At 40.0% G+C, this 27,194-nt stretch overlaps 1 protein-coding gene across 5 annotated transcripts in view; it reads right to left on the minus strand.

Annotated features, from left to right (window-relative positions):
* LOC109408169 (calsyntenin-1) overlaps positions 1 to 16,589 on the minus strand; it is a 459,649-nt gene extending 443,060 nt beyond the window's left edge. The window contains exons 1-2 of one of the 5 annotated variants that reach the window (XM_029872892.2): positions 16,427 to 16,589; positions 12,296 to 12,661 (exon numbers count right to left, since the gene is read on the minus strand). In XM_029872892.2, the coding sequence (XP_029728752.2) occupies positions 12,296 to 12,419 (124 nt within the window). In that variant the 5' untranslated portion in view covers positions 12,420 to 12,661; positions 16,427 to 16,589. Of the gene's footprint in view, positions 1 to 12,295; positions 12,662 to 13,134; positions 13,942 to 16,233; positions 16,258 to 16,354 lie in introns of those variants that run through there. The other 4 variants (XM_029872896.2, XM_029872893.2, XM_062852038.1 and 1 more) reach the window with 4 other exon arrangements.
* Between the last annotated feature and the right edge of the window lie 10,605 nt (positions 16,590 to 27,194).

Below are 27,194 nucleotides of genomic sequence, written 5' to 3' on the forward strand. Positions count from 1 at the left end.
AATTTTTAACACCCGCATGTGAAGAAAACTTCATAATATTCACTTAAAGCTCAATATGACTTGCAAAGCTCAATGAAACCAATATCGATCGGTTTTCTCATTAACCAATCGAAAGCTCTCTTCTTGAATAAGCCAGCAGCGTTCAAACACTAAAACAGAATTACAAAAGAATCAATTAGAACATTTGCAAATAGCTGCAATACAGAAAAGCCAGAAGAAAACCATTGGCGCTAATCAGCATTGGCAGTGCAGTGGCAACAAAACACGTTTAAATTTTCACCATCATGTCGTATTTGAATTTAAAATCGCATCGAAAACAATTAGTGACATATCTATTCGAAGATCTCTCCCCATCGCAGCATCGTCTTCTTTCTTGCCTCCATTGAAACCGAGTACATATCTGCCAGAGAGAGGTCAAAAGGATCGAAATATGTACACAAGAACATGGCAGTTGCCGATGCTACATGTGCGCCGCTACTATGCTTCCTCTGCTCTCTCCTATCCCTATCCTCTATGGTATGGAGTAGTTGCGTGTGAATAAGGCACAAGATGACAGCTATTGCGGGTGGTGCGGGTTTTTATGGCTCCATCTTAGGAAGCTTCAGTTCAGCCAGAATCGACCGCGCTCTGGTTGGGGGACTCCAATGGGGGTGGAGCCAACTACGTACACTATGCAGTGTCAAGTCGATTGTTTGCCCTTAGAGTCAGCAGCAGCAGCAGTTGGCAGAGAAATGTTTCTATGAAAGGATAGACGGCTAGAAGACTCTGTAAGGAAGATTGGGGTGAAATGTGCCATCTTTGAAAACGGTTTAAAAAGTTTTCAAAAGTTTATTCTAGTTACATATGAAGTTGATGAAGTTAAGAAATGTATGTAAAAACGGTCACATAAGTAAACTCACCAAAATCCGAATTTTCAACTCAAATGTGAATCTGTGCTGTTGTACGCCAGTGAAACCTGGTGTGTATCAGTGAAGTATACTCAACTGGTGCAGGTCTTCATCAATAGATGTCTGCGGTATATAATTCATGCATGATGGCCTCACCATTGGATCTCCAACGTCGAGCTCCATCGTTGATGTCATGAAAAGCCGACAGCATCAGAAATTCGGGAGCAAAAAGGGGTGGTGGGCCTTCCACACTCTGCGCAGGAGCGGAAACGAAAAAGGTATGCATGCAAGCGTTTAATTGAAACCCAGCAGGACATCGCTGCAGAGGCAGACCCAGAGGCTCATGGCGGCGTAACCTCAACAAGGAAATAAAGGAAGTCGACAGAACCTGGTCACAGGATCACCCAAGATGGGGATCTTTCAATTCGGCCCTCTGCACCACCATGGGTGCTGAAAGTATGTAGTACTCTAAGGGCTTTACTGGGATAACACAATTAACTCCGGACGGCACATTTTGAGCTGGTTCCCCCCTGGTTGCGTTCGTTAGCAAAGAAGGGACACGAGTGTAAGAAATCGGTTCCCATTGTTCGCCATCCATCCTATTACTATTCAAAAGAGAATGCCAAGCCAAGCAATAAAATTATGACGAGTAATCCTGTACAAGTCAGAGAGCCGAACGGATTTGCGGCCGGCAAAAAGGTTACGGACGGATGAGGGGAAACTAAACTTTTGTTCGCTCTGCCTCCCCCACTATTGTGCTTTGTTGCGTATAAGGCTTGGAGAGGCTGCACTCGACCTCATCTTTACAATATTTATTACTACAGATTTTCAGTGTTCGTAAAGTTCATCCACAGCCGGAATTTCGATTTTCTCAATACAGCAACAACATTGAAAGCTACATCGGGCTTTCCCGCGATCGATACTTTCCTTGTTTACCAGAGGGTATGAACAAAAGTGCAAAACTTTTTCGGCGGAAATTCAGTCCCGATTCGTGATAAGTGAATCCAAATTTAAGGACTGCGCCGGTGATTATTCATTCATTGAAGTTTCAATCGGTCCCAGAAGTTTGGTGAAATTAGCTCCAGGTGATTGTTCCGCTCCGTTCGTTAAAGTTCTCTACATAGCCGCAGTACGGGAAATTTATACCCGGCTTGAGAAAATGGGTGGAACGTGATTAAGTGCGAATATTTTCCCGACCAAGATTAATGATTGAAACGATAAACACAATCTCCCCGGAGCCACTTGAATTATCGTTAGTTAGTGGGTGGAAGTTTTTCCCGCTATTTTTGCTTGCTGGCTCTGGGAAAACTTAGATTCATAATTTTGCTAGTACAAAAGTAGTACCTACCAATTGCACATATATATGCAACAAATTATTACGAAAGTCAGGATAATATAAAAAATGAAAAAGCAACGGAAGTATAACTGGGAGAAAGTTATCAGCTGAGTAATGTTCTAGGTAGTTTTTTTCATCGTCAGCACATGCAGATGGGAAAAAGTTTTCTTTTGAAATTCCAGTCCGTATGCACCGGTGGTACTTCGAAAGTCATGAGAGTAGAAAGTTGGGACTGTCCGCACTCGATGTTTCTTCGGCCATTATCCTGCACACTACTTTGAAGAGTCTGTAAAAGTCGTGTCTTCGACATATGTGAAGCCTCTGGCATTTACAATCTAATTCCAATTGTAGTAGAAAATTTCAACTACAAAACTTATGAATATTTGAATGAAAAAATATTTTGTCGAAAAAATTTATGTATGACCCATTGTTTGATACACTGTATTTCTACTAGAAATACAGTGTATCAAACAATGGTTCATACATAAATTTTTTCGACAAAATATTTTTTCATTCAAATATTCATAAGTATTTTATACGTCAATCATAAACGCAGAAATTTTGATCAATCATAAACAATATATTAAGGCTCCATTGGTAAAATTTTGAGCGAGATCAAACAAGTTTTCTGAATGTTATAGAACTTGTAGTAAAGCTTAATGGTTTATTAAACAAAATTTCAATACTCTATATATCAAAGAATATAAGATGAAATATTTCTTTTCCGAGGGAACACTAACACATAAAGATTTTAATACGCAATCTTGTTAGGTTGAATATGTTCACTACAAAAAATATGAAAAATCTGCATATGTAATTGACGATGTTTATAAATTAATCATATTCTGCACATATGTATAATCAGCCAAACGTTTTTCACTAATTATTATTAATATTATTATTATTATTATTTATTAAAGAGGTTTTAACTTCGGTCGTTCGCCTCTGTTTTTTCACTAATAAAAGTGTAATAATTGAACGAAAAATGCATAGGATCTACTCTGCATATGAAATATAGTAGGTCTTGTATAGAAATATTACATTAGGAAAGTTTTAAGAAGCTGAAACCATACTTACCTTTACTTACCGATCAGGCTAAGGCCGGCGTGACCTCTGCTGTACATAGTAGCCGCCTCCATTTCACTCGATCCATGGCTGCTTGTCTCCAGTTCCGCACTCTGCGTAGGGTCCGCAGATCGTCCTCCACTTGGTCGACCCACCTAGCTCGCTGCGCTCCACGTCTTCTTGTACCGGTCGGATGATTCTCGAGAACCATTTTAGTCGGGTTGCTATCCGACATCCTGATGACGTGACTCGCCCACCGTAGCCTCCCGATTTTCGCGGTATGGACGATGGTTGGGTCTCTCAGCAGCTGATGCAGCTCGTGGTTCATTCGCCTTCTCCAAGTCCCGTCTTCCATCTGCACTCCGCCGTAGATGGTACGCAACACCTTCCGTTCGAAAACTCCAAGGGCGCGTTGGTCCTCTGCACGTAGGGTCCATGTTTCATGCCCATAGAGGACGACCGGTCTAATCAGCGTTTTGTAGATGGTTAACTTCGTGTTACGGCGAACTTTATTCGATCGTAGAGTTCTGCGGAGTCCAAAGTAAGAACGATTTCCTGCCACAATGTGCCGCTGAATTTCTCTGCTGGTGTCGTTATCGGCGGTCACCACTTCACCAGTGAGCCCAAGTACACGAATTCTTCAACCGCCTCGATTTCATCACCGTCGATATAAAATCGGGGTGGCGGGCGCGGTGATTCCTCCCTGGAGCCCTTTGCCATCATGTACTTTATCTTCGACACATTAATGACTAATCCGATTCGCCTGGCTTCACTCTTTAGTCGGATGTACGTTTCCGCCATCGTCTCAAATTTACGAGCAATAATATCAATATCATCGGCGAAACCAAGCAGCTGAACGGACTTCGTGAAAATCGTCCCACTCGTGTTTATCCCCGCTCTCCTTATTACACCCTCTAAAGCAATGTTGAACAGCAAGCACGAAAGACCATCACCTTGCCGTAACCCTCTGCGAGATTCGAAGGGACTCGAGAGTGTCCCTGATACTCGAACTACGCACATCACTCGATCCATCGTCGCCTTGATCAACCGTGTCAGTTTATCCGGGAATCCGTATTCGTGCATAATCTGCCATAGCTGTTCTCGATCGGTTGTATCATACGCCGATTTGAAATCGATGAACAAGTGATGTGTAGGCACGTTGCATTCGCGACATTTCTGCAACACCTGGCGGATGGCGAACATCTGGTCCGTTGTAGCGCGTTAACCCATAAATCCAGCCTGATATTACCCCACGAACTCTCTTGCCATCGGTGATAGTCGGCGGCATAAAATTAGAGAGAGTATCTTGTAGACAGCGCTCAGTAGTGTGATCGCGCGGTAGTTCCCGCAATCCAACTTGTCGCCCTTTTTGTAGATGGGACACACGATACCTTCCATCCATTCCTCCGGTAATACTTCCTCCTCCCAAATCTTGGTAATGACCCAGTGTAGCGCTCTCACCAGTGTTTCTCCACCGTATTTTAGAAGCTCGCTTGGTAGTTGATCTGCTCCAAAAAGCTGAAACCACTTGGCACTTTATTGAATTAAAATATGATAAATTTCCAAAGGATACTCTGAGCATATACAGATTGTTCATATTTTTGTAGTGAATATAAACCCTCACACGAAGCTGCATATGAAAGCCTTAAGTATAAGCTGTGATAAACAATAGAATTACAAAGTTTCATAAACTACACATTAAGAAATAATGTTTTAAAAATTTGTTCAAAAATCTTTTACAAACAAGTTTTACTAAAAGTACATTCAGAAAACTTGTTCGATCTCGCACAAAAGTTTACCAATAGAGCATCAATAAATTGTTTATGATTTCAAAATTTCAGCGTTTTTGATTGACGTATAAAAAAGTTATGAACATTTGAATGAAAAATTATTTTGACCAACAAATTGCTTAACGGACAGTTGTTAAGGACAGACTTGTTAAAATCCCAAAATGGCCGCCACAATGGCCGACTTTAAAACCTACTTATGATTTCGAAAGCACAAATCTCTTCGTAAACAAAACCAGCGCACTGAAGCTTCTTATTTTAAGCTTATTACAAGTGAGCAAGAACAGAATAATAAAAAGAGCACTGTTGTTTGAAGTTTGCTTCTTGAGATTTGTGCGTCTGAAGTTCTGATGCACTGTTGAAGCGGGATTTCAAGACGTTTGTTCTTAAACGGAACCGGATAATTGGATATCGGCAAAACGACAACTCATAATGGACCCTCAATCGGCCTGGACAAGGAACAGTAGCCAAACATCGACATCCTCGTGCTCATCATTCTACCATGGACAGAGTAGTAAAGTGAAAGTAACACAAATACCAGTTCGATATAGTGCGATAGAATAAATTTAGGCGCTGTACAAACTGCAATTGCAGCTGTCAGTACTGATCGCTCTCGTAGTGCCCCGGTGGACAAAAGCACTGTAAATTAGGTTAAGCGGTTAACCTTTCAGGACGCGCACCTGTTTGTTCCTGAAACTGAACCGCACTCGCGCTGTATACGACGAGCGAGGTTTTTTTGGTAGTGTTGTGCTCTTTACAACGGCGCTCGTCCTTAAGGGTTAAGAAAAAAAAAGCATGAATAAACAACATAACTTTTTTGAATCAGTATACCGTGGATACACAGAATTGATCTGTAACCGTGTGTGATCCATAACTATCCACGGTTCACTAAAACCTTTTTGCCTTTCTCGTACACTAAGTGTACTGGAAAGGCTATATGTTCACTCCAAAAATGACTTTTTGATAGAAGGCCCGGAGGGTCGAGTCACATATACCAATCAACTCAGCTCGAGGAATTGAAGTGATGTCTGTGTGTGTATGTGTGTGTACAAATAAACTCACATCACTTTTTGGCATTAAACCTCAACCGGTTATAATGACCAACGGTTCTTTCGACGCGGAATCTGGTCCCATTGTTTCCTATTGAAAATGGTTCGGATCGGTTCAGGCGTTAAGGAGTTATAGCCATTTAGGTGTTCCGGACCGGTACCCCAGGCAGGGTCCAGATATGAAAATGCTACAAACCCATCCATGCGACACATCAAACTACGGAATTTTCGATAACTTGATAAATGGTAACCATGAAAATGGTCTCAGACCATATCTGAACCGGTAGTGTCCCGGAACCGGGTGTCCCGTCAGAAGTGGCCAAACATAAAAGTGAACAAAACCCATGCATGCGACATATCAAACCGCGGCTTTTTCGATAAACTGATCAACAGTAAGCAGGAAAACATACTCTGATCATATTTGAACCGGTAGTGTTCCGGAACCGGTTCCAGATGTCCCGCTGGAGGTGGTCAAGCATAAAAGTTAACCAAACCCATGCATGCGACATATCAAATGGTGGCTTTTTTGATATCCTGATGAACAGTAAGCAGGAAAATATTCTCAGAACATATTTGAACCGGTAGTGATCCGGAACCGGTTCCAGGTATCCCTCCGGAAGTGCCCAAATATAAAAGTGAACTAAACCCATGATTGCGACATATCAAACCGCGGCTTTTTTCGATAACCTTATAAACAGTCAGCAGGAAAATATTCTCAGAACATATCTGAATCGGTAGTGCTCCGAAACCGGTTCCAGATGTCCCGCCGGAAATGGCCAAATATGAAAGTGCACCAAACCTGTGCATGCGGCACATCAAATCTGTTTTTTTCGACAACCTGATGATCGGTTATTAAGAAAATAGGATCAGTCAACATCATAAACTACCGGTACTGTTCCGGAATCCATTCCGGGTGCCCCACCGAAAGTAAGCAAACATAAAAGTGAACCAAACCCATGCATGTGACACATCAAATCACGGCTTTTTAGGTATCTTGATTTAGCAAAAGATAGCTTCCGATCATATTTGGGACTACCGGTAGTGTTCCGCAACCGATACGGATGTTCCATAGAAAACGGTCAAACGTAAAGGAGAACTAACCCATGAATGCGACACATTAAATGACTTTTTAGGTAATCTGATGAAAGATAAACAAAAAAAAATCGTACAATACTTTGGAAAACCAATAGTGTGCCAAAAACCGGTTCCAGGTGACCCACTGGAAGTGGTCAAATGTAGAAAGCCAAACGCATGCACGTAGCATATTAAATTATGTCTTCTTCGATAACGCGAAGAACAGTCAGCAAGAAAATCGTCTCAGGGCACATTTAAGACTACCGGTAGTAATTCCGCAAAAATGAACCACACTCAACCATGCTGTACATCGATTCGCGACTTTTTAGGAAAACTTATTAACACTTTGCATGGAGCTTGTCTAAGACCACATCAGGAACAATCGGTACAATCCCGGAGCTGGTTCTGGGTGTCCCACTGGAAGTGGTTAAATGCAAAAGTGATCCATCTCCATGCAGGCGATACATCAAATCGTGTTGTTTAGGTAACCTAATGAACATTAGCAATGAAATAGACTCAGACTATATTTGGGAGACCCGGTAGTGCTCCGGAACCTATTCGGGGTACCCCACCGAAAGTGAGCAAATGTACCATGTGACACATCAATTCGCGGCTTTTTTAATAACCTGAGGAACGGTTAGCTTGAAAATAGGCGCATACCACATTAAAGCTACCGGTAGGGTTGCAGAACCAGCGTTTGGTGCTTCACCGGAATAACGAAAGTGAATAAAATCAATGCAAGCGATAAATATATGTAAGAGGATACAGCTGGTTGCGCCCTCGCGCTCTATAATGTGGTTGAAGTTTGTATTGGAAATTTCACATGCTTGCACTTTTTTGTCAAATTTTATATGAATGTTGTAACCTATGATATGATGATAAAATATAGCCTTAAGTGTGCTGAAAAAACCGCAAAGCGATCTGTGATTATTTAAAAAGTTATATCTTTGCTTGTAAGTATCGTCTTGATATTGATTGGTCTCCAGTATTAGTGAAGGTGCACAAGCAGTCAACTGAGAAGTCTGATATATTTCAGCTCTGCTCATACGTTGAGCATAACGTCGGTCCTATCAATAATTTTTGAGTCAATTCAATGATGGCTTTGATAAAATGCTTGCTTTTCTTATAGAGTATCAGGATTCAGAATACTTTGGATTACGTTGACGGAAATATCGTGAGAACATATTCAACGAGAAAGGCACTATCACCACTAGGTGGATTAATTTGGTTTTTTACAGGGTTTGTTTATGCACTTTTAATTCACGCATCTTTATAATGCCCTTCATAAAGGAAGAGAGCCATTCGGGGCGTTTACGGGAACCTGTAGGGGACTTCAGGAACCTTAGGGGCATTTGGGGGAGTTTCAGCGGGTCTCTAGGGTCTCAAAGGTGCTTCAAGGGGTCTCAAGGGCGTTTCAGGGGTGTTTCAAGAGATCCTAAGGGAAGTCTTTGGTGTTGTGGGGTCTCAAGAACGTTTAAAGGACTCTCAGGGGGTTAATGGGGGGCCTCATGGGTGCTTCATGGGATTTCAAGGTCCCCGGGCGTTTCTGAGGGTCTCAGGGGTGTTTTATAGGCTTCACGAGAATTTCAAAGGGGTTCTAAGTCTCCGAGACATTTCAGGATGTCTAAGGGCATAAGTTTTAAATTCACCACAATAAAGAGATTATGAAAAGTATTCCAGGGGATCTCAGGGGCGTTTTAGATGGTATTGAAGGCGTTTGGCTGGGTTCCAGGTGCTTTCATAGGGGTTCTAGAGAACTCAGGGTCATTTAGAGGAAATTCAGGGAGTATCATTAGGTCTCAGGAGCGTTTCAGGGAATTTCAGAAGGATCTACGGACTTTCATTGGCGCTTCAGGAGGTCTCTATTTATCGCCTTCAGAGGCTGAAACGCCTCTTAAGCCCCTTGGAACCCTTTTTTTTGGGCTCCCTGGGTACTTCCTGGAAACGCCCTTAGACCCAGTTCCAGATCGTTTGACTGAACGCCATTTGGCCGAAAGGGTCATTTGCCCGAAAAAGTAATGATGAACTTAAGAGGTTATATATGCATGATGAAGTGCGTGAAAATAAGGAAAAATTTGAACTTTTGTAAAAGAATGAAACCATGTTTTTTTTCAAATTCTCGTTTTACATCATACATACAGTACAATATTTAATGAGTAAAATTAGCTTGTTAAAAGAAGAAATTGTACTAATTATCAAAGTTATAACATTTCCTGTAAAACGTGTTTTCTTTAAAGAAGTTTGCCGTCACTACGATTACAGTCGAACGGCTCAACTGAAAACACAAACCCAAAAGAAAACCGTTACTAGAGGACCTTGTGGTGTCCTTGAACGATCAGAATATTAAAAAAAAAATGTTATTAGTTATTCAAACGGGGACGATTTATTTTAAAAAAAATCACTTTTTTCATACAAAAAATATATTAAAAAATCATAACACTGTTTTTTTTATGTTGACGACACATGAATAGCGAACACTATTGTAGTTACCGCATCAACGTTTTTGGAAAAACATAATTCCGAGTTAATCGCGTTTAAACTTTCAAGTATGCACTACGCGCCCGTAAGGGAGCGGGCGCAAAACGCAATATCTTTGCTTGGATCTCTTTGAAAATTTGCCACAGCATTCTTGATAGCCCATACTTTAAGATAAAAGAATTAAAAAATCGATTTTATGCTCGATCTCAACATATATAACCCCTTAAGTGATCATGCCACTGTTTTATATATGAGTTCCAGTCGAAAGCCTATAATTCAAAGAAGGAAAAATCTCTGCTAAATATATTCCAGTTAATCCCTAAATGGTAAAACGAGAAAGAATTGCCTATGAAAGAAGGAAATATTTCTAATGGTCATATCGGCAGCTAGAATGTTTCTCAGAGTTTTCCCACGGCTCCACATTCAAATAGCGTTTGGCTAAACGACATTTAACCAAATGCACACTGTTGCGGATGGCCCAAAAACGTAATCGAAATTGTTTTGACCAAGAAAACATGATTTTTGATCTTTGGTGTCTTCGGCAAAGTTTTTCTATAGAAGAAGTCCTGATTTATGGAAACATCAGTTTTGTGATCAATCCCCCTAAAAGTTTCATGTTTATTCAGAAAAGTTGTAGACAATTTCACTAGAAACAACTTTGCTGTGTTTTTTTATGAAGCCCCCCTTAAAAATGTACAGAAAAAGTTATAAGCAAAAAACTGATGTTTAGGGGGGCTTCATAAAAACGCCTCAAATGTACATACAAATCAAAAGATAGAAATTTCTTATCTTCAGCAAAGTTGTTACTAGTGAAATTGTCTACAACTTTTCTGAACAAACATATTTTTTTAGTTTACAAATACAAAAGATATAAACTGTTTCTCACTTTTAGGGGGATTGATCACCAAACTGATGTATCCATAAATTAGGATTTATTTCATAGAAAAACTTTGCCGAAGACTCCAAAGAACAAAAATCACGTTTTCATGGTCAAAATAATTTCCATCACGTTTTTGGGCCATCCGCAACAGTGTGAAATGGCCGGTCCCTACTCAAACGCCCAGGTGCAAGACCTGTTCTTGCGAACAAAGTTTGCTCATTGAAGCCCATTAATCCCCAGCTTATGACACAAAGAGGTTCCAGAATTCTTCTAACCATCTTTGGTTTTGAAGACCTCAGTGCTTCTGACCCCTGGGGTAAAAACTCCTTCAAACGGAAGAAGCCTCGTGGTCGTGTGGTTACCAAGCGTATAACCGACCATGCCATGGGGGGTGGGGGTTTGATTTCCGCTCCGAGCGATGAAACCGTGCCCATTGTTCAGTGTCTAGTGTTAAGTCTGTGCAGCGCCTGACTAAAGACGGTGTCCGTGTCATTTTTTTAAGGGAATAGTGGACATTCGTAGTTTTAGGTAATTGAAATATTTAGCATAGCTGTCTATGTAGATGCAAAATTGTATCCAAAATTGTCAGACAAAAATCTGAACCATTCGAGAATACCAATCCAAATAGCTGAAGAACGACGTTTTTATATTATCGTATCAAACCCATTATTAGGCTGAAGGAGGGGATGGTGAAAGCGCAAGCCTTGCACGTTGAGGACCTGGGATCGAATCCCACTTTTCCTTCGGAAAAGATGATGAACTTTTGACCTAGGCGCTTAGCCCTAGGAATCTTATTAAGACAGATAAAAACAAATAAAACTAGATAGTGGCACATACAAACAGACGTAACGCTCACATTCCGTTTGTACAGCAATTTAACGGCGGATTTATAAATTTTATAGTTGGCCAAATGCCCACCCGGGGCGCTCGCATCGGTTTAGTTCGAGTTTGATGATTTAATACTACCGCCACCTAGTTCATGGTTGGCCACACGCAGTATTTTTAGCATTAGGTGAATATGCTTTCGTAACTGTATTTTGAATTATAAACCGATGATTCAGGACAAATTATGAGATACTGGCATTTGGATTCTCAATGTGCATTGAATTAACTCTAATAATCATCCATAGCCAAAGCTTTCAGGTAATTGGAAATTCTTGTGTAGAATGAACCGTCATTTTATTTCCTGAAATTTTGTTGATGAAATTAATCAATTCAGGATGGTGATCTGAACGAAAAATGCCGCAGTGTTCTTCTGGCTGAGCACGACTGGTCTACGCCACCACGTTGTTGCTTAGATTGTAAACCATGAAAGTATTTTTTTTACAATTTTAAATATTAAAATTTTATTCATAGTGAAAAGAACACAGTCCTTATTAGTTATGATATTTTATGCTCAAATATACCTAAATTTTGAAACCCGCGGTAAATTATCATTGGATCCACCTGAACCACGTTTTGCCAACTCATCCATGGTGTTCTGTTTGGCAAAACTGTGAGCTAAAATCAAAATGATCCACTTCCAAGAAAAGAATGAATTTCATTTTTCGTTTCCTCGTGCAACCCAGAACACCAGAAAAAAAAACGAAACAAAAAATACGCAAACAACCTCCGTTCGGACGGAAAGTGGAACCCGAGTATATCGCCCACATGAGTTTGTGGTTTCCACTCCAGCCAGGCAGCGGTGTGCAAATTACATATTATTCGTCGCAGCCCTAGGCGATCCCACTCCTACTCACCTCTTGAGTCGTAGTAGTCATCGTCGTCCTCCTCGTACTTGTCTCCTTTCACCTGGTTGCTGTGGAAACTGCTGCTGGCGACGAGCACCAGGAGTGCTAGATAAATCCCTTTTATCGGCACCATTTTCACCACTTCACTTCACAAATTGTGATCTCTTATTCTTCTTCTTGGATGTATCTATCTTGGATGGAAAAGCTAGGAGCTTTGTACACCGTTTCACTACTTTGTGGTTTCGAACTTTTTCTCGCCTCCTTCCTCGAGAAAAGCCGCCTAATCCTCGCACACAAAAGAACTACACTTTCACCACACGTTGGAAAATAAAATAAGTCGAGGAAAGAACACTTCTTGCGCCGATCGAAATAATCCTGGAAAAGTAGAAAAAACAACACGTTGGTGTAAAGCTTTTTTTTTCGCACCTAAAACACCTTTAAATTGGGTGGAAAACCGCGCACCCCACAGTCGATGATGTTTTTTTTTTTTATTTTCACCCAAACAACTCCAGCCAATAGAAACTTTCTTCTTTCGGGTGTCCTCCGAGGTCCAGCACCAACCGGCAGCACTTTTCGTCCCCGCAGATCGACACTTTTCACACTTTTAATTAATAGTGCTCGACTTGGTGCAAGAAATTTAATTTCACTCGTCTCGGACTTTTCCGAAGCTGGCAAAACGGAAAGAACTCAGAAGAAGGTGACACTCTCTGAAGTTTTATTTTCTCCACTTTTATTGATGGATTTTCTTCGCTGCACGAACTGGCCGTCCACCGTCGCACTCGGGGGACACGGCACTTTGGTATACACTTCGTCGCAGCGCACACTTCACATCACACCACCGAGTCTACCAGAGAGATCAGTAACAGCAACGGCAGCAGCAGCGGCTATTCCTGTCGGACAGCTACGGGTTGTGGCATTTCATCAGAGTTCTTCCACAAGTGAAACCGGACGGACTTGGACAGCAGCGGGCACACAGCATCGGACGCACGGATCGTCTCTCGTTTTCTCGCACTGACTAGCTTGCTTGGCCCCACAAACAAGTGAGTCTCGAAACCTCCCGAATGGCGGGAGAAGAGCTCACGACACACAACTCAGGTCACTACTACCACCGATAGAGCGCGAAGCGAGGTGTAGTGCAGAACCGTGTCCGTGTTCAACGTGTTGTGTGCTGCTCAACGACAGCCGTGTGCCGTCGTGATGGAAAAGCGCTGCACATGCAAGTGTTGTTGTAACCCAACACGCTGCTGCTGCTGCTGGGGAAGCAGCGTTCGAGTAACAACCAGTTCAGCTGGATTTTTGCTCCACAAAGGGGGAGAAGAGCTCCCGCGCGCGCTCCATAGTGTGGTGATAAAACACGCTCTTCGCGGGATTATTTTCCGAAATGAGCAGCAGTGTTGCTGGTACCGTGAGACATTTATGGGCCAGGAAGAATCTGATTAGAACATTTGGAGCCGATATGTGTCTTGAAGTACTGAGAATATCAGTTTACAGAATATGCCGTAAAACTACAAATCTTCCAGAAACGCCAAAAGTTATGCATTTACCAGTAATCATCATTCCTTCTATGGTAATGAATATTTGTAGTGTATATCTAGAAAACTTTGAATGGCAAGCATTCGAAGACCATATTGAAGGCGACTGAGTACAAACCGCACGTTGGTCAGCCCAGGAGTGGTCATCCAGCGGAAAATACGCTTGTTGTACACGGTATGGAATCCAACAAGATATCGCAGCAGAGGCAGGAGCCTGAGAAATAAATAAATTTGACCTGGCCACAGGTCCAGGCGATAGTGGGCTATTTAGATCTCTGCACCACGATAGGTGCTCAGGAATGAAAGTAAGTAGTAGTAACAAACAAATCTCAAATGAAAGCGCTATACGGACTATGAAAACAGTTGAATACTAAAGCCACTGCCGACCTCAACAGCTGAAGTACAATTTTCATGAAGTCCGATCAATTTTTGTACTTTGCGAAAGATGAACCATGAGACTGCTGCACTCCGCGGCAAACCCAACCTTCAGAAGCCGGAAGAATACGCTGTGCAGTGCATATGGCAAGAATGCCGGACAATAATTTTGCAAAGTTGGTATTCGCTCCTGATCCAGTATGTACAAGAAGGCATTGAGCGCAGAGATCACTATGGATGGACCTGGTAAAATCTGATGTGGTAAGCAATGAGCGAGAATGAAGAGCGGCAGCCGCAAACCTAACGGTGTACATACTGTTGTTGAATACATCTTACACGTTTAACATAAAGTATGGGATCCCGATGAGATCATCTTATCCATACCTTCCTGCGGTACCGAGCAGGCTACGAGAAACCTTAGGAATGATCGGGAAGCTTATCGTAGACTGACAGGGAAATGGTTTGCTTCTGCAAGTCTAAGCGACTATTCTCCAGGAGCAATGGCTCACAACAGCGTCTGTTCTCCATGTTAGAGGCGGCTGATCAACGTCCGAGTGCTAGTAGAAATACTCTGAGCTCAACTGTGCTAGATTACATTTGGCAGCTTGTTTGAAGCAGCCATCAGCGGCGCAGCCTCCGTTGAGAACGTGGAAGGGAACACCGTCGCAGTACGGTTCATCGTCGGAGTCCTAGATGACCCTTCTGGCTCTACATGGTTATTGAACCAATATGCGATGATCGAAAGATTGTAACAACACTACAGTTACATCTAAATAGCGCAATAAACGTGAACCCGGAGCATCATGTCAGCGGAAGAAATAATCCGGCCCATCGGATCATGGGAACCTACCAATTCCTTCACTGAGCGAAGTCATGGATCTGGGAAGTGCAACAGATACTAGAGGACTCGAACAAAGGGGTTATCTGTCATATCTCTAAAATAAAGGCGATCAATTAGAGTGTAAGTAACGTTCAGAACGGAGCTCAAAAGTTTATTGTTTTACACATATTTTATTTCTAATCTTGAATGGATGTTTCAAAGCTACTTATCAGGGTAATGTACTGCCAAAACAAATACCACACCATAGCCTTGTAGAAATTTTGGCAACTCTTTCACGTTATCACGCTCAGAGAAGATACATACTCGGAACATTCCAACTGACCATGCCTCAAAACGAAGAAAAATCTCCACAAACACAATCAAATACCTCATTAGGATAAAAGCTACACTTCTTCCTCAATCTGCAACAAAAACAATCTTCCATTATCAACCCACGGCAAACACTGTGTACACAGACACAAACCCGCCCTGAATAGGCGCAATGAGATTAGCTCAAGCCAAATCAAAATAAACAACCCGATGAGCAAGCGCTGATCTCAATTTGTCAAAAAAAAGAGAAACATAAAAAACTGGTACATTACTTGAAAACCAGTTTTCACGGCCCACACTCATCAGACAGACGGCAATCCGCACACAAACCCGAATCACATCATCACTGCGAGCTCGGAAAGGTGAAGCCATAGCAATGCATGATGTAGCAGCAGCAGCGGGATGACGATGAGTCACACCAACACTTGCTGCTGTCTTTCGTCGTCGTCTCTGTTTGGTTCTCCCGCACTCTTCTAGGTATCTGACGGGCGACTCTGGCCACCACCAGTTTCTGTTTCTCTTGGTTTCTTCTTCCACTCAGGCAGGTCTTCGTTTGCCTGCTGCTGCCACTGCTGTTAGCCTTGCTGTATCTGGCCACTATATGGAACACAGGATTGGCCCAAAATTCCAAAACTATAATTTGCGGACATGCTTAACAACGATCTCTGAAACCCTTACTTTGAACGATTATAATAATAATTCATGAGGAATCTACTATCAGTCGCTTTCAAATCCCAAGCAAAATCCACAATTTGAAAATAAAATATGTAAAATCGTCACTATTTTTATTTGATCATTTCTTCTAATACAATCTTCAGGCTTCTCTTATTCCCATATAAGCGTGGACCACTCTAACACGTCCGAGTGTTTACGTGTGCGTGTAAAGCCACCTTTCGTCGTCTCTGGATACTGCGGAAAAGGCACAAGTAGAATTTCTTGATTCTCCCCGACGGACACGGGGAAAATTGTACAATTTCCCTAAAATTTTCCCACTGCTTGCATCTTATTCACATCAATTAGTAACATCCACCCTCACAGCACTATTTTGTTGAAATTTTCAGCTCGATTCGATCAAATACACACCGATTTGCAAGGACTTTTGCCTCCTTCTGGCAAGCGAAAAACACGGAACAAACCGCACGGACAAACTCTTCGGAATCGATTGAAGAAAAGACATGCAAGCAAAGCACAGCACCACCGAACGATACGAGGGAGTAAAGTTGTGATGGCTGCTGCTGCGCTCAGAGCTAGGATAACGAGTGAATAGAGCGCTCCCACTCACTCCTACGATATAGTATATTCAATGGCTATCTCTCCGTTGCTCTCTTATCTCTCTCGCAAGCATGACCGTCGGACGCTGTCATTCTCATTTTATCAGCCGACAGGTAGTAAAACGATATGTTTTATCGTTTTTGTCATTGACTCGATAGTTTTTCAATGATGTGTTGTCGTTCTATTTAAATGGGATAAAAAATAGACTATTATGTATAATATTTATTTATTTGAATTATTTCAAGGAGCTAACAAAATTAAATTCGGATTATTATCGTGTGTTGAGTGTACAGGGGGTGGAAGCTCAGGTGGAATATTATCTCCTGGGCGCCCATTAAAAACACGACCCCCCGGCGAAGACTGCCGCTTGAGCCTAGCTATTTAGCACTGTAGCTGAAGGAAATGCAAATGCAAAGCCCGTAGCTTCTGCGAAAGTAAGCTCAACTCCCTGGGTTAGTGGGTTGGCGTCAGGCCCTGCGAGACCGCCGTAAAAATACTAGAGCCGAAAAATCAACAAGAGAAGAATGCGAACCGATACCAATGGCGACGACCACAGCGACGAAAAGGGACTTGCGATCTCGGTACGTGGAACTGCAGATCTCTTAACTTCATCGGGAGCACCTGCATGATCGCCGATATATTGAAGGACCGCGGGTTCAGCATCGTAGCGCTGCAGGAGGTGTGTTAGACAGGATCTATGGAGCTAACGTTTAGAGGTAATCATACCATCTACCAGATTTGCGGCAACACACGTGAGCTGGGAACAGCTTTTATAGTGATGGGCGACATGCAGAGGCCCGTGGTCGGTTGGTGGTCGATCGACGAAAGAATGTGCAAGTTGAGGATCAAGGGCCAATTCTTCAACATCAGCATAATAAACGTGCACAGCCTCACTCCGGAAGCACCGATGATGACAAAGACGCATTTTACGCGCAGCTCGAACGCGAGTACGACCGCTGCCCATACAACGGTGTCAAGATCATCATCGCTACACAAACGCTGCTCTCTTTCGTCCTAAAACATTGCATTATTCAATTACATATTCATTTTCTATTAAGCTTGATTTTTGATTTTTGAAAAACAAACCAGGCTCTCAAGATATTGAAAAAATACCGGGATTTCAATGTATATCAGGAATAGCCTACAGGTTTTCATGCGAAGTATTCAAATGATTGATTGAAAGAAACCTTGGAATTTAAACCACAGTTATAAAAATGCTGTTGGAGTATTAGATAATATGGGTGTGCATTAATTTAAACTACCGTAATCCGGGGTAACATTGATCATCCAAGGGAACTAGTTTCGTTTGCTATGAAAACACCCTTACCTACTTAATTCGGGGTTCCTGATTTCGAATATGTCATCCAAATTCATACAACTTGAGCTTTTTGTGTTATTTTAGAAACATAAATGCTAAACCACAAATAACGCCTAAAGGTAGGCCAATCCTTGAAAAATTTACCTTCCGTCAATCGCGCGGTTGGCCACCCACCCCCGTCAGCACCACGCTAATGCTAAGGGAGGGGAGGGGGAAGTGGGTCATGCTATGAGGAGGGGCATGGGAAGGGGGGGGGGGAGTAGGGCAAAGACCACGGTCCATACAATTTGTTTATTGTATGAGCAAAAAAACACGGTTGGTTCGGAATCTCCCAAAAAATGACCACGTGGTTTATGGACAGCCCTTAAGTACAAAAAGCGAGATTTTTTCAACGTGTTGTACAAAATACAACTGCACGATCATTCGAGGGTTAAATGCTTCCTTTCATAAATTGTAATTCTATTGAAATAGGAGCAGATTCATAAAATGTTCGGCTATGAAAGTAAACTCTGGGTAACCATATTGGGTTAATGATGTGATGTCGAGCCTCACATGGGGTATGGGGGAGGGGGTAATGGGGGTAAGTGACCGGCGGCAAGTTCTGCCAGTTAATAGCTGAAATTTTCTTTTTGATTAACTCTATCTTCTTATCAGTTGATGATTGTTGAACCACTCCATGAAAGAAAAAATATGTCAGAAGTGCAAATAATAAACAATTATTAACCTATCTGGCTACATGCTTTTGTGATGGGATAGATCCCATAGGGGCGGTAATAAATAAGCTTTTTCAACATTAAATTGGTAAGCTTTCGCCTCGATTAAAAGTTTTTTTTAGAAAAGTTTGAAATTCGTAAAATTAATACTCTGGTAATTTTACGAATTTACTGTTTATCAGTGTATGGTGGTTTCCAATTTACAAAATAGATTTTAATTTGTAAAAACAAGTTTCACTAAGAGATTCAAACCCAAATTAAGATTCTAATTTTTTGATCTACCGAATAAAAAAGGCCATAAACATCATTTAACACAATTAATGGCTTATTAGCTAATTTTCCAAACGAGTCCGAGGGGGTCAACATTGTAACTAATGACGTTGAAGTATAGCCTAGGATATGCCGAAAAACTTTGCCAAAGACCGCAAAGTGATCCGACACTTGTGAAAAAGTTATTCGCTTGGTATTGCATCTTGCTTTGCTTTTTAGATTACCGTGCAAATGTTCAATCGTCTAAAATATTTGTTCACACGTCAAACACCAAAGAAAGTAGCAAGTAAACAAACCGATTATTCCATGCACCACCCAAAAAGTATAGCCGACGCTTAAAATTTCTAGCACCGAAACGAACCAATGTATGCTGAAACTGGTGGGAATATATTATGGTATGACAAAACATTTCTGCAGGGGGTCAAATACGGTGCAAAAAAAGCAATAACTTAGGCCAAAAATTGAGATTTTATTATTGATGTTATTCCTTTACATGTTATATGTTATGCACCACCGGACAATCTGAACGTTATATATCAATATATCAATACCGTAAAACGGGGTGTCTTTGATAATGCGGGTAACTTTGATAGTGCGGCAGGCATTGTATAGTTTATCTTATAACTAATAAAAACTAACCATAGGGTATTTGGTGAAAACCATTCCTCTACCATACAGTGTACCAGCTACAATATAGTGTATTGTAATGGAATGGTTCGCTAAAAGCTGTACATATTGGTAGCTACTATACATTTATGTAACAATATATTATACTGTTGTCTTTATGTAACAATATATTATACTGTTTTTCTTACGTTTTTACCATTCACTATTCCGAAACAATTTTTTTCCGTGCTTTTTTAATGAGTTATTCAGTTTATGATTTTTTCCGTGCTTTGTTTTGTTGATGTTCGTGACATTTTTGTTGCAAAGGAAACGAAAGACAAAAAAGTGAATGAGTTGAAACATCTATTTAAAGTCAATAAAATGTTTAAATAGTGGTAAACCAGGTGTCCGAAGGACTGCATATCCAAGAGATATGGCGGGCTAGGTATGTAGAGTGCGATGAGAGGAATACGAATGTAGGTCAACCCGGAAAGACGCAGGCCAGATTACCGTAAATCAGTGGATGAGTTCAACACTCTTCTTTCTCTTCTTCTCTCATGTGAACTTACCTTGTACCACAACCGAATTAAATGCGATTTATTTTTGACGAAGAGCAATTTTTAAATTAAGGACTCGACTGGACACAGAAACGACTTCTGATATAAGTTCGTCTTCGCTTTTTAACCTAACTTATAGTTGAATCGAACTTGACAGTTTTGTCATGAGTTGTTATGTACATATTTCATAGTTCAGTCAAATTGGAGCCTCAATATTGCAATAACGGTTAAGCACGCTGTAATGATACTTATGTACCTCATCACCCACTTCATGCAAATACATTAGTGGTCTAATAACACTTAGCGCGCTAGGCATAGTTCCATCATGCCGCTCAAAGTGTTGCCACAAATAATGCTTAGTTTGCAAAACCCAGTTATCTGGCTGGTGGGACATGGGAGCCTAAGCTTCAACTATTAATGCAATCAGAGGCTACTCAGACTTAGACGAGTTTAGGTTAGTTTGGCTAGAACTGCCATTAACGAAGGAACATGACGAGATAATCTAACATTATATGGTTTATCTAATGTAAAACAATACAACATAACAAAAGAGAACCATTCCAAAACCATGATTAAATTTATAACCAGTAGTGAAATTCAATTAAAAACAATATATTTACGGTACATTTTATTATTTGAAACCATACGTGTACCATACAATGTACGGTATATTAAAGCCCACGTATCAGTATTTCTAACAATTCATTTACGATAAAATGTATGGTTTTGTAAAAAAATATGTATGGAGAAAAATATTTTTTTATATTGTTACGATACTTAACAACCCGTATAGTATATTGTAAAAATCTTATTTACAATTCACTGTATGGTGTTTACATTACATCTTATTGTTTTTGTATTTTTTATTTTTACAGTGGTGTTTATTGTAACAATATGGTTCTAAATAGTACTGTTACAATACAACATTCGGTTTTTCTACTGTATTTTTTATTCGGGTATGATTCCTTCAACCAGTTAAGAAAAATGCAAACGGAGAATAATTCTATACATATGAAAGTTCATCTTAAACGTATTTTCAATAAAACCTAGATACAACTTTTTGGGCAAAAAATAAAAATTGTTGATATTTTTGTCATTTTTCAACCCCTTCAAACGTATAGCAGGACTTCGTTCCAACTATTTTTTCAGTGGATGGCCTTTTATTGACGATAGATTCATCATAGTAGATTCCAAATCTGGCCTTGAATCTCTTAACGAGGTGTGTTTATACGAAATGGAAGCAATTTTATAAATTGGGACATAAATCTCCATACACCGATAAACGCCTAAAAGTATGCAATGCCCTTGTAAAATCATGTAGATAATCTGTGTTATTCAAAATTTGTTAATAAAACATTAAAAAAAAAAACAATCCAAAATAATAGAACTCACCATGAATAGCATGTAAACCATATGTTGATGTACCGTAGAATGGAGTAACTTTGATAGTTTTTCAGCGAATTTTCTTAATATTTTTCCATGTAACATTATTTCCCTGAGTTTTTAATTTTTAAAACAAGTACCGTATTGATATTACCCCGCTAATACGACACCGACTGTTGCCGAATAACCGGGGTAAACTTTCAATTCGACAAACTGGCCACCCTATACGACCATGCTCATTGAAATTTGGCAACTCTATTTTCGTTTTTGTTTTGATTTCCGTTTTTTCTACGATTGTTACCATCCTCAGTTCATTCCGGTTGGTCTACAGGTGGTTTGGGTGTCGAATAGCAACAATTCAGAACTTCCGGAATAAGCTTCTGCAAGAGGAGCTGCTCCGGGTGCGAGTATAAGCGCTATATCAAACTGTTTTGCATTCACAGTGTACATCGCTGTGACATTTGAACACTTTTTCATTCGACATGTGTCGAATAAGCGGGGCGCGTATTAAAAAGTGTCGTATTAAAACGTGTCGAACCAGCGTAGTAAGACGGTACCGTAATCCGGGGTAACATTGATCAGAATTTTCGATCTTTCTTGAATAATTCTCTTGTTAAAGCAAACGTTACATGTTTTATATTTTTAAAACAAGTACTGGCCCTCTGAGTGTGTGTTAAGCTACTCGAAAAAGTATTGTAAAACTCTAAAACATGTTTTAATAGGCTTTTTAATCTAATTTTTGATTTTGTTGATTTGGGGTAACATTGATCATGTCGGTAATCAATGTTCGTTTGTGTTGAAAATACCCTTCCTTACTATATTTGGGGTCGCTGATTTCGAATATTTTGTCCAAATTCTTACAAGTTATGTACTTTTTGAGTTATTTAAAGATTAAAATCCTCTAAACTGCGAATAATGCCTTAAGGTAGGCAATGGCATGAGAAATTCAATGCTTTCTTTTATAAAATCGTTTATTTTATTAAAAAGGGCACTTTCATAGAAGTTTCATTTATTTAATCAAACTCCAGGATATCATATTGAAGTAATACAGTGATTTCGAACCTCATATTGTGTCTAGTATTCATGCCACGCATGAATGTTTGACAATGTATCTCATTGCGTTACGAAACACAATTTTGGAAAAATAGATTTATTTCAATGATTATGTAATTCAATTTTTATGAATTACATGTCATTTGACAGCTAAATAATAGCGGATTACGATATACCATTCGAAGGCAGAAGCTAATTCAATGTAAAATGCTTGTTTGAACATTTCATGAGATCGGTCAAGCCGATTAATGTTACCCCGCTGATCAATGATACCCCGTATTACGGTACCCCAACATAAGACATAAATCTGGAGCTCGATTTGAATAGGTCGTATGTGCTTTTGTCGATATAAAATTCGATCAGTTTATGTTAGTCATTGTAGCAATATGGCAGATATTTTGCAAACTTTTAATGATGCAACAGAAAGCCTGTTTTGTGAGGATTCTGCTGTATGTATCAACTTTGCTCAACTTCAACGGTTTTCGCTATAATAAACGAATCCAACTTATCGAATTTTTAATCGACAAAAGCACATACGACCTATTCAAATCGAGCTCCAGAAATACCATGAACATGATATTCAAAACAGCAACACATATTTTCAATAAGCCAAAAGTTCATCTTGAGGTATGTGTCAGGCTTGAAAAATATATTTTTGGAATCTAATTGCAAAAATCTATAATAGGCTGACACATTTGTTTGTTTATTTCTTCATTTGTTATCTTAGAATGTATTTGTGTGGCAAGCCTCGTTGGATAAATGTACGACTGGTGCTGAAAAAAATCATCATTTTGCAACTTGTTGCATAAATAACTATTGCGCAACTCGGCTCTAAAAAAATCATTTTATACTTGCCGTTTCAATATCCTAACGGCCTACTTTTCCGCACCATACCAACCAATTGCATTATGGTTCATAATGCAACTCATTTGGGTTGCATTATGAATCATATTACATTTGTTTGATTAACAACATGTGTTAGGGTAAATGCACCAATAGTGGTGCTATTAGTAGCTCCTTGTACTAAAATAATTGAATAAAATTGATAATACCACAAAATAAAAAGTCTAAAAACGTTAATCGGTAGTTTTTCACATAAATTTGCTAGGAAAAATGTAAAAACCATTGTTTATGACAGTTTTTGCTAATAAATCACTTGCACCAACTATAGGGACACGGTTCCTATAATGGAGGTAAAATTTAACATTGATTCCTATAGTGGCGCATCCCATTGAAATCTTATGGGACCCACCATTATTGGAACACTACCACCACTATAGGTGCAAAGGAGCAAAAAATTTAAGGAAAATAATTGTTTAAAATAGGTTTTTCGGCAAATCCTGAACACAAAACTGAATTAATGTTATTAATTAGTCATGATGCATCTATTAAAAATGTCATTTGCAAGCTTTTTGTTCGAAATAGTGCTAAATTGGCACTACCACCACTATTGGTCTACCTCCACTAAGGAAGCTTTTACCCTAGTACAGTAAAAGTTTGGAAAAACTGTGACGGTTATAGCACGGCTTGCTTGCTTGCTGGTTCCCATTCAACCACCGAGAAGCACGATGATACTTATGGAAACGATCATATTCTAGTGGATATTTTTTGTCATTGCAAAAAATGTTGTATGCATTTCGTTGTAAGCCTCGTTGAATAAATGTATGACTCGTGCTGTAAAAATATACATTTTGCAACTCGTTGCATAAATAACTATTTTGGCCGATTGTCGAAATAAGTTCCGGTCTTCGACAACATTCATCATTGAGATCTGAAAAATTCGATTTGATTTTGTCCGTATGACTTTATCCATGCCATGCGTGAATGCTCTACAACTCGGTGAACTTTTTTGAAAATTCTCCATAGTAATTCCCATACAAACCTATTTTGCTCTTGGGCCACCATTAAATCACCACCGAAATGGCTGAAAATTTGACAGTTTTGCAACAAGGATTGTAATCAACATATGGGATCTTTGAATTTTCAACATGTTTGAGATCTGAACTCCCGTATAAAAATGAACCATTGAATCAGTTGTAAAAACTGTAGACTACCAATAGATTCTTATGTTAACAAAATTTTCTATTGTATATGTATTGTTGATCACATTTGAAAATTTCATTCGTTGTGCGCCGATTACAATTTAAAAAAGACACTACACCGTCTTCAGCCAAAGGCTGCACAGACTGAACATTACATACATGAGACAACGGACAACACACTGAACACCCAGTGGCCCAATGGAGAATTTTCCGTTTGACGAAAAGTTTTCCCCGACTGGAGCGGGAATCGAACCCGCACTCCGAGGCTTACGAAACGCCTAGACGACTGACGCCGCTAACCGCACGGCCACGAAGCCCACAATTGGTTAACATTCGATTTCTTTGTTTCAGTATTTTTTATGGATCTACAGTAGATTGACATTAGATTTCATTGTTATCATTACACTGAGGAAAAATAAAGTTCGAATTCCATAACCAGAAGAATTTACTATGCATTTCATACGACAGCACTAGGAAAGAATCAGCCAGAAGAGTAGTATGAGTTCCGTATTATCTTCGTATGGTTTTCATAAAGGCTTCGTATGAAATTCATACATATGTATTATAGGCTTTAAATTAAAATAGTACGAACCTCATACTATGTCCGTATGCTTTTCATAAAGGCATCGTATGAAATCCATATATATCTATTATACACACTAAGAATAAATCGCAGAGTTCTGTGAAATATTTCACCGAATTTAAACTGTAAACCAAGTTTTCACAGAACTTTCTGTGAAATTCAACGCTTTCCAATCCAACTGTCAAAAATTCACAGAACATTCGGTGAAGGCAAACAAATTAGCGAATTCTGTAAAATTTTTACATTACAGTTCGGTAAACAACCAAATTTTCACAGCGGATTGCGGTTTTCACCGAATTTCTGTGAAATCATTAGTCCGTCATACCCCAAAGGACGTGCGGGGAGTCAAAACACAACTGGTTTGTTTTATTAGTTATTCCGTGAAGGTAATCAAGTCAAAGTCCAGTCCGGCAAAATATTTTTTTCGATGTCATGTTAAGAGGCTGGTTGGTATATTCCGTAAGTATTATTTCCATCTTTGCATAATAAATTTGTTTGTAGTTAATGGCCTGCTGTTTCTACCAGATTGAAGTGCCCGGACACCACGATGCATTCCCGCATGAAAAATCGTGAAAACAGTGTGAACTTTCGTACCGTGAACTCATATATCCTAACTCCGCAATGTGTAAAGCTGAATATTGTAATAAATGTTGTATTTTCGAACAAATTCAAACAATTTTTGAAGTTGATTCTGATTTTTTTTGAGAAAAATCCAAAAAAATACCGAATAGTTCGGTGAACCGTAAATAATACATCTGAAAAATCACCGTAAATTTGTGAAAAAAAACACCGAATGTGCTGTGAAACCTACAAAAACAAATAAAGAATTCACAGAAAATCGGTAAAAAAATCACCGAAATGTTCGGTGAATTTGACAGATGAGAATTTTCAATCTTCACAGATCGTTCGGTGAAACAAAAAATCACCGAACAATTCACCGAAAAATCTGCTGTTGAGATTTCGGTGAAATTTCACAGAATTCTGTGATTTATTCTTAGTGTGTAAACTTTATTTTAAAATCGTATGAATCTTTTTGCCTTTCTCGTACATCAAGTGTACTGGAAAGGCTATATGTTCACTCCAAAAATGACTTTTTGATAGGAGGCCCGGAGGGTCAAGTCACATATACCAATCAACTCAGCTCGACGAATCGAGGTGATGTCTGTGTGTGTGTATGTGTGTGTGTATGTGTGTGTGTATGTATGTGTGTATGTGTACAAAAAAACTCACATCACTTTTTGGCAGTAAACCTCAACCGATTTTAATGACCGACGTTTCATTCGACGCGGAATCAGGTCCCATTGTTTCCTATTGAAAATGGTTCGGATCAGTCAAGTGGTTCCGGAGTTATGGCCATTTAGGTGTTCCGAACCGGTACCCCAGGAAGGGGCCAGATATGAAAACGCTCCAAACCCATGCATGCGACACACCAAACTACGGCATTTTCGATAACATGATGAATGGTAAGCAGGAAAATGGTCTCAGACCATATCTGAACCGGTAGTGTCCCGGAACCGGTTCCGAACGTCCCACTGGAAGTGGCCAAACATAAAAGCGAACTAAACCCATGCATGCGACATATCAAACCGCGGCTTTATCGATAATCTGATGAACAGTAAGCAGGAAAACATTCTCAGACCATATCGGAACCGGTAGTGTTCCGGAACCGGTTCCAAATGTCCCGCCGGAGGTGGCCAAGTATAAAAGTTATTCAAATAGTGGCTTTTTCGATATATTGATGAACAGTAAGCAGGAAAATATTTTCAGAATATATCTGAACCGGTAGTGATTTGAAACCGGTTCCGGGTGTCACGCCGGAAGTGGCCAAATATAAAAATATACTAAAACCATGCATGCGACATATCAAACCGCGTCTTTTTCGATAACCTGATGAACAGTAAGCAGGAAAACATTCTCAGACCATATCGGAACCGGTAGTGTTCCGGAACTGGCTCTAGGTGTCCCGCTGGAAGTGGCCAAGTATAAAAGTCACCCTAACCTATGCATGCGACATATCAAATAGTGGCTTTCTGATATACTGATGAACAGTAAGC

The sequence above is a fragment of the Aedes albopictus genome, chromosome 2 (assembly GCF_035046485.1).
Source record: "Aedes albopictus strain Foshan chromosome 2, AalbF5, whole genome shotgun sequence".
Lineage (NCBI taxonomy): Eukaryota > Metazoa > Arthropoda > Insecta > Diptera > Culicidae > Aedes > Aedes albopictus.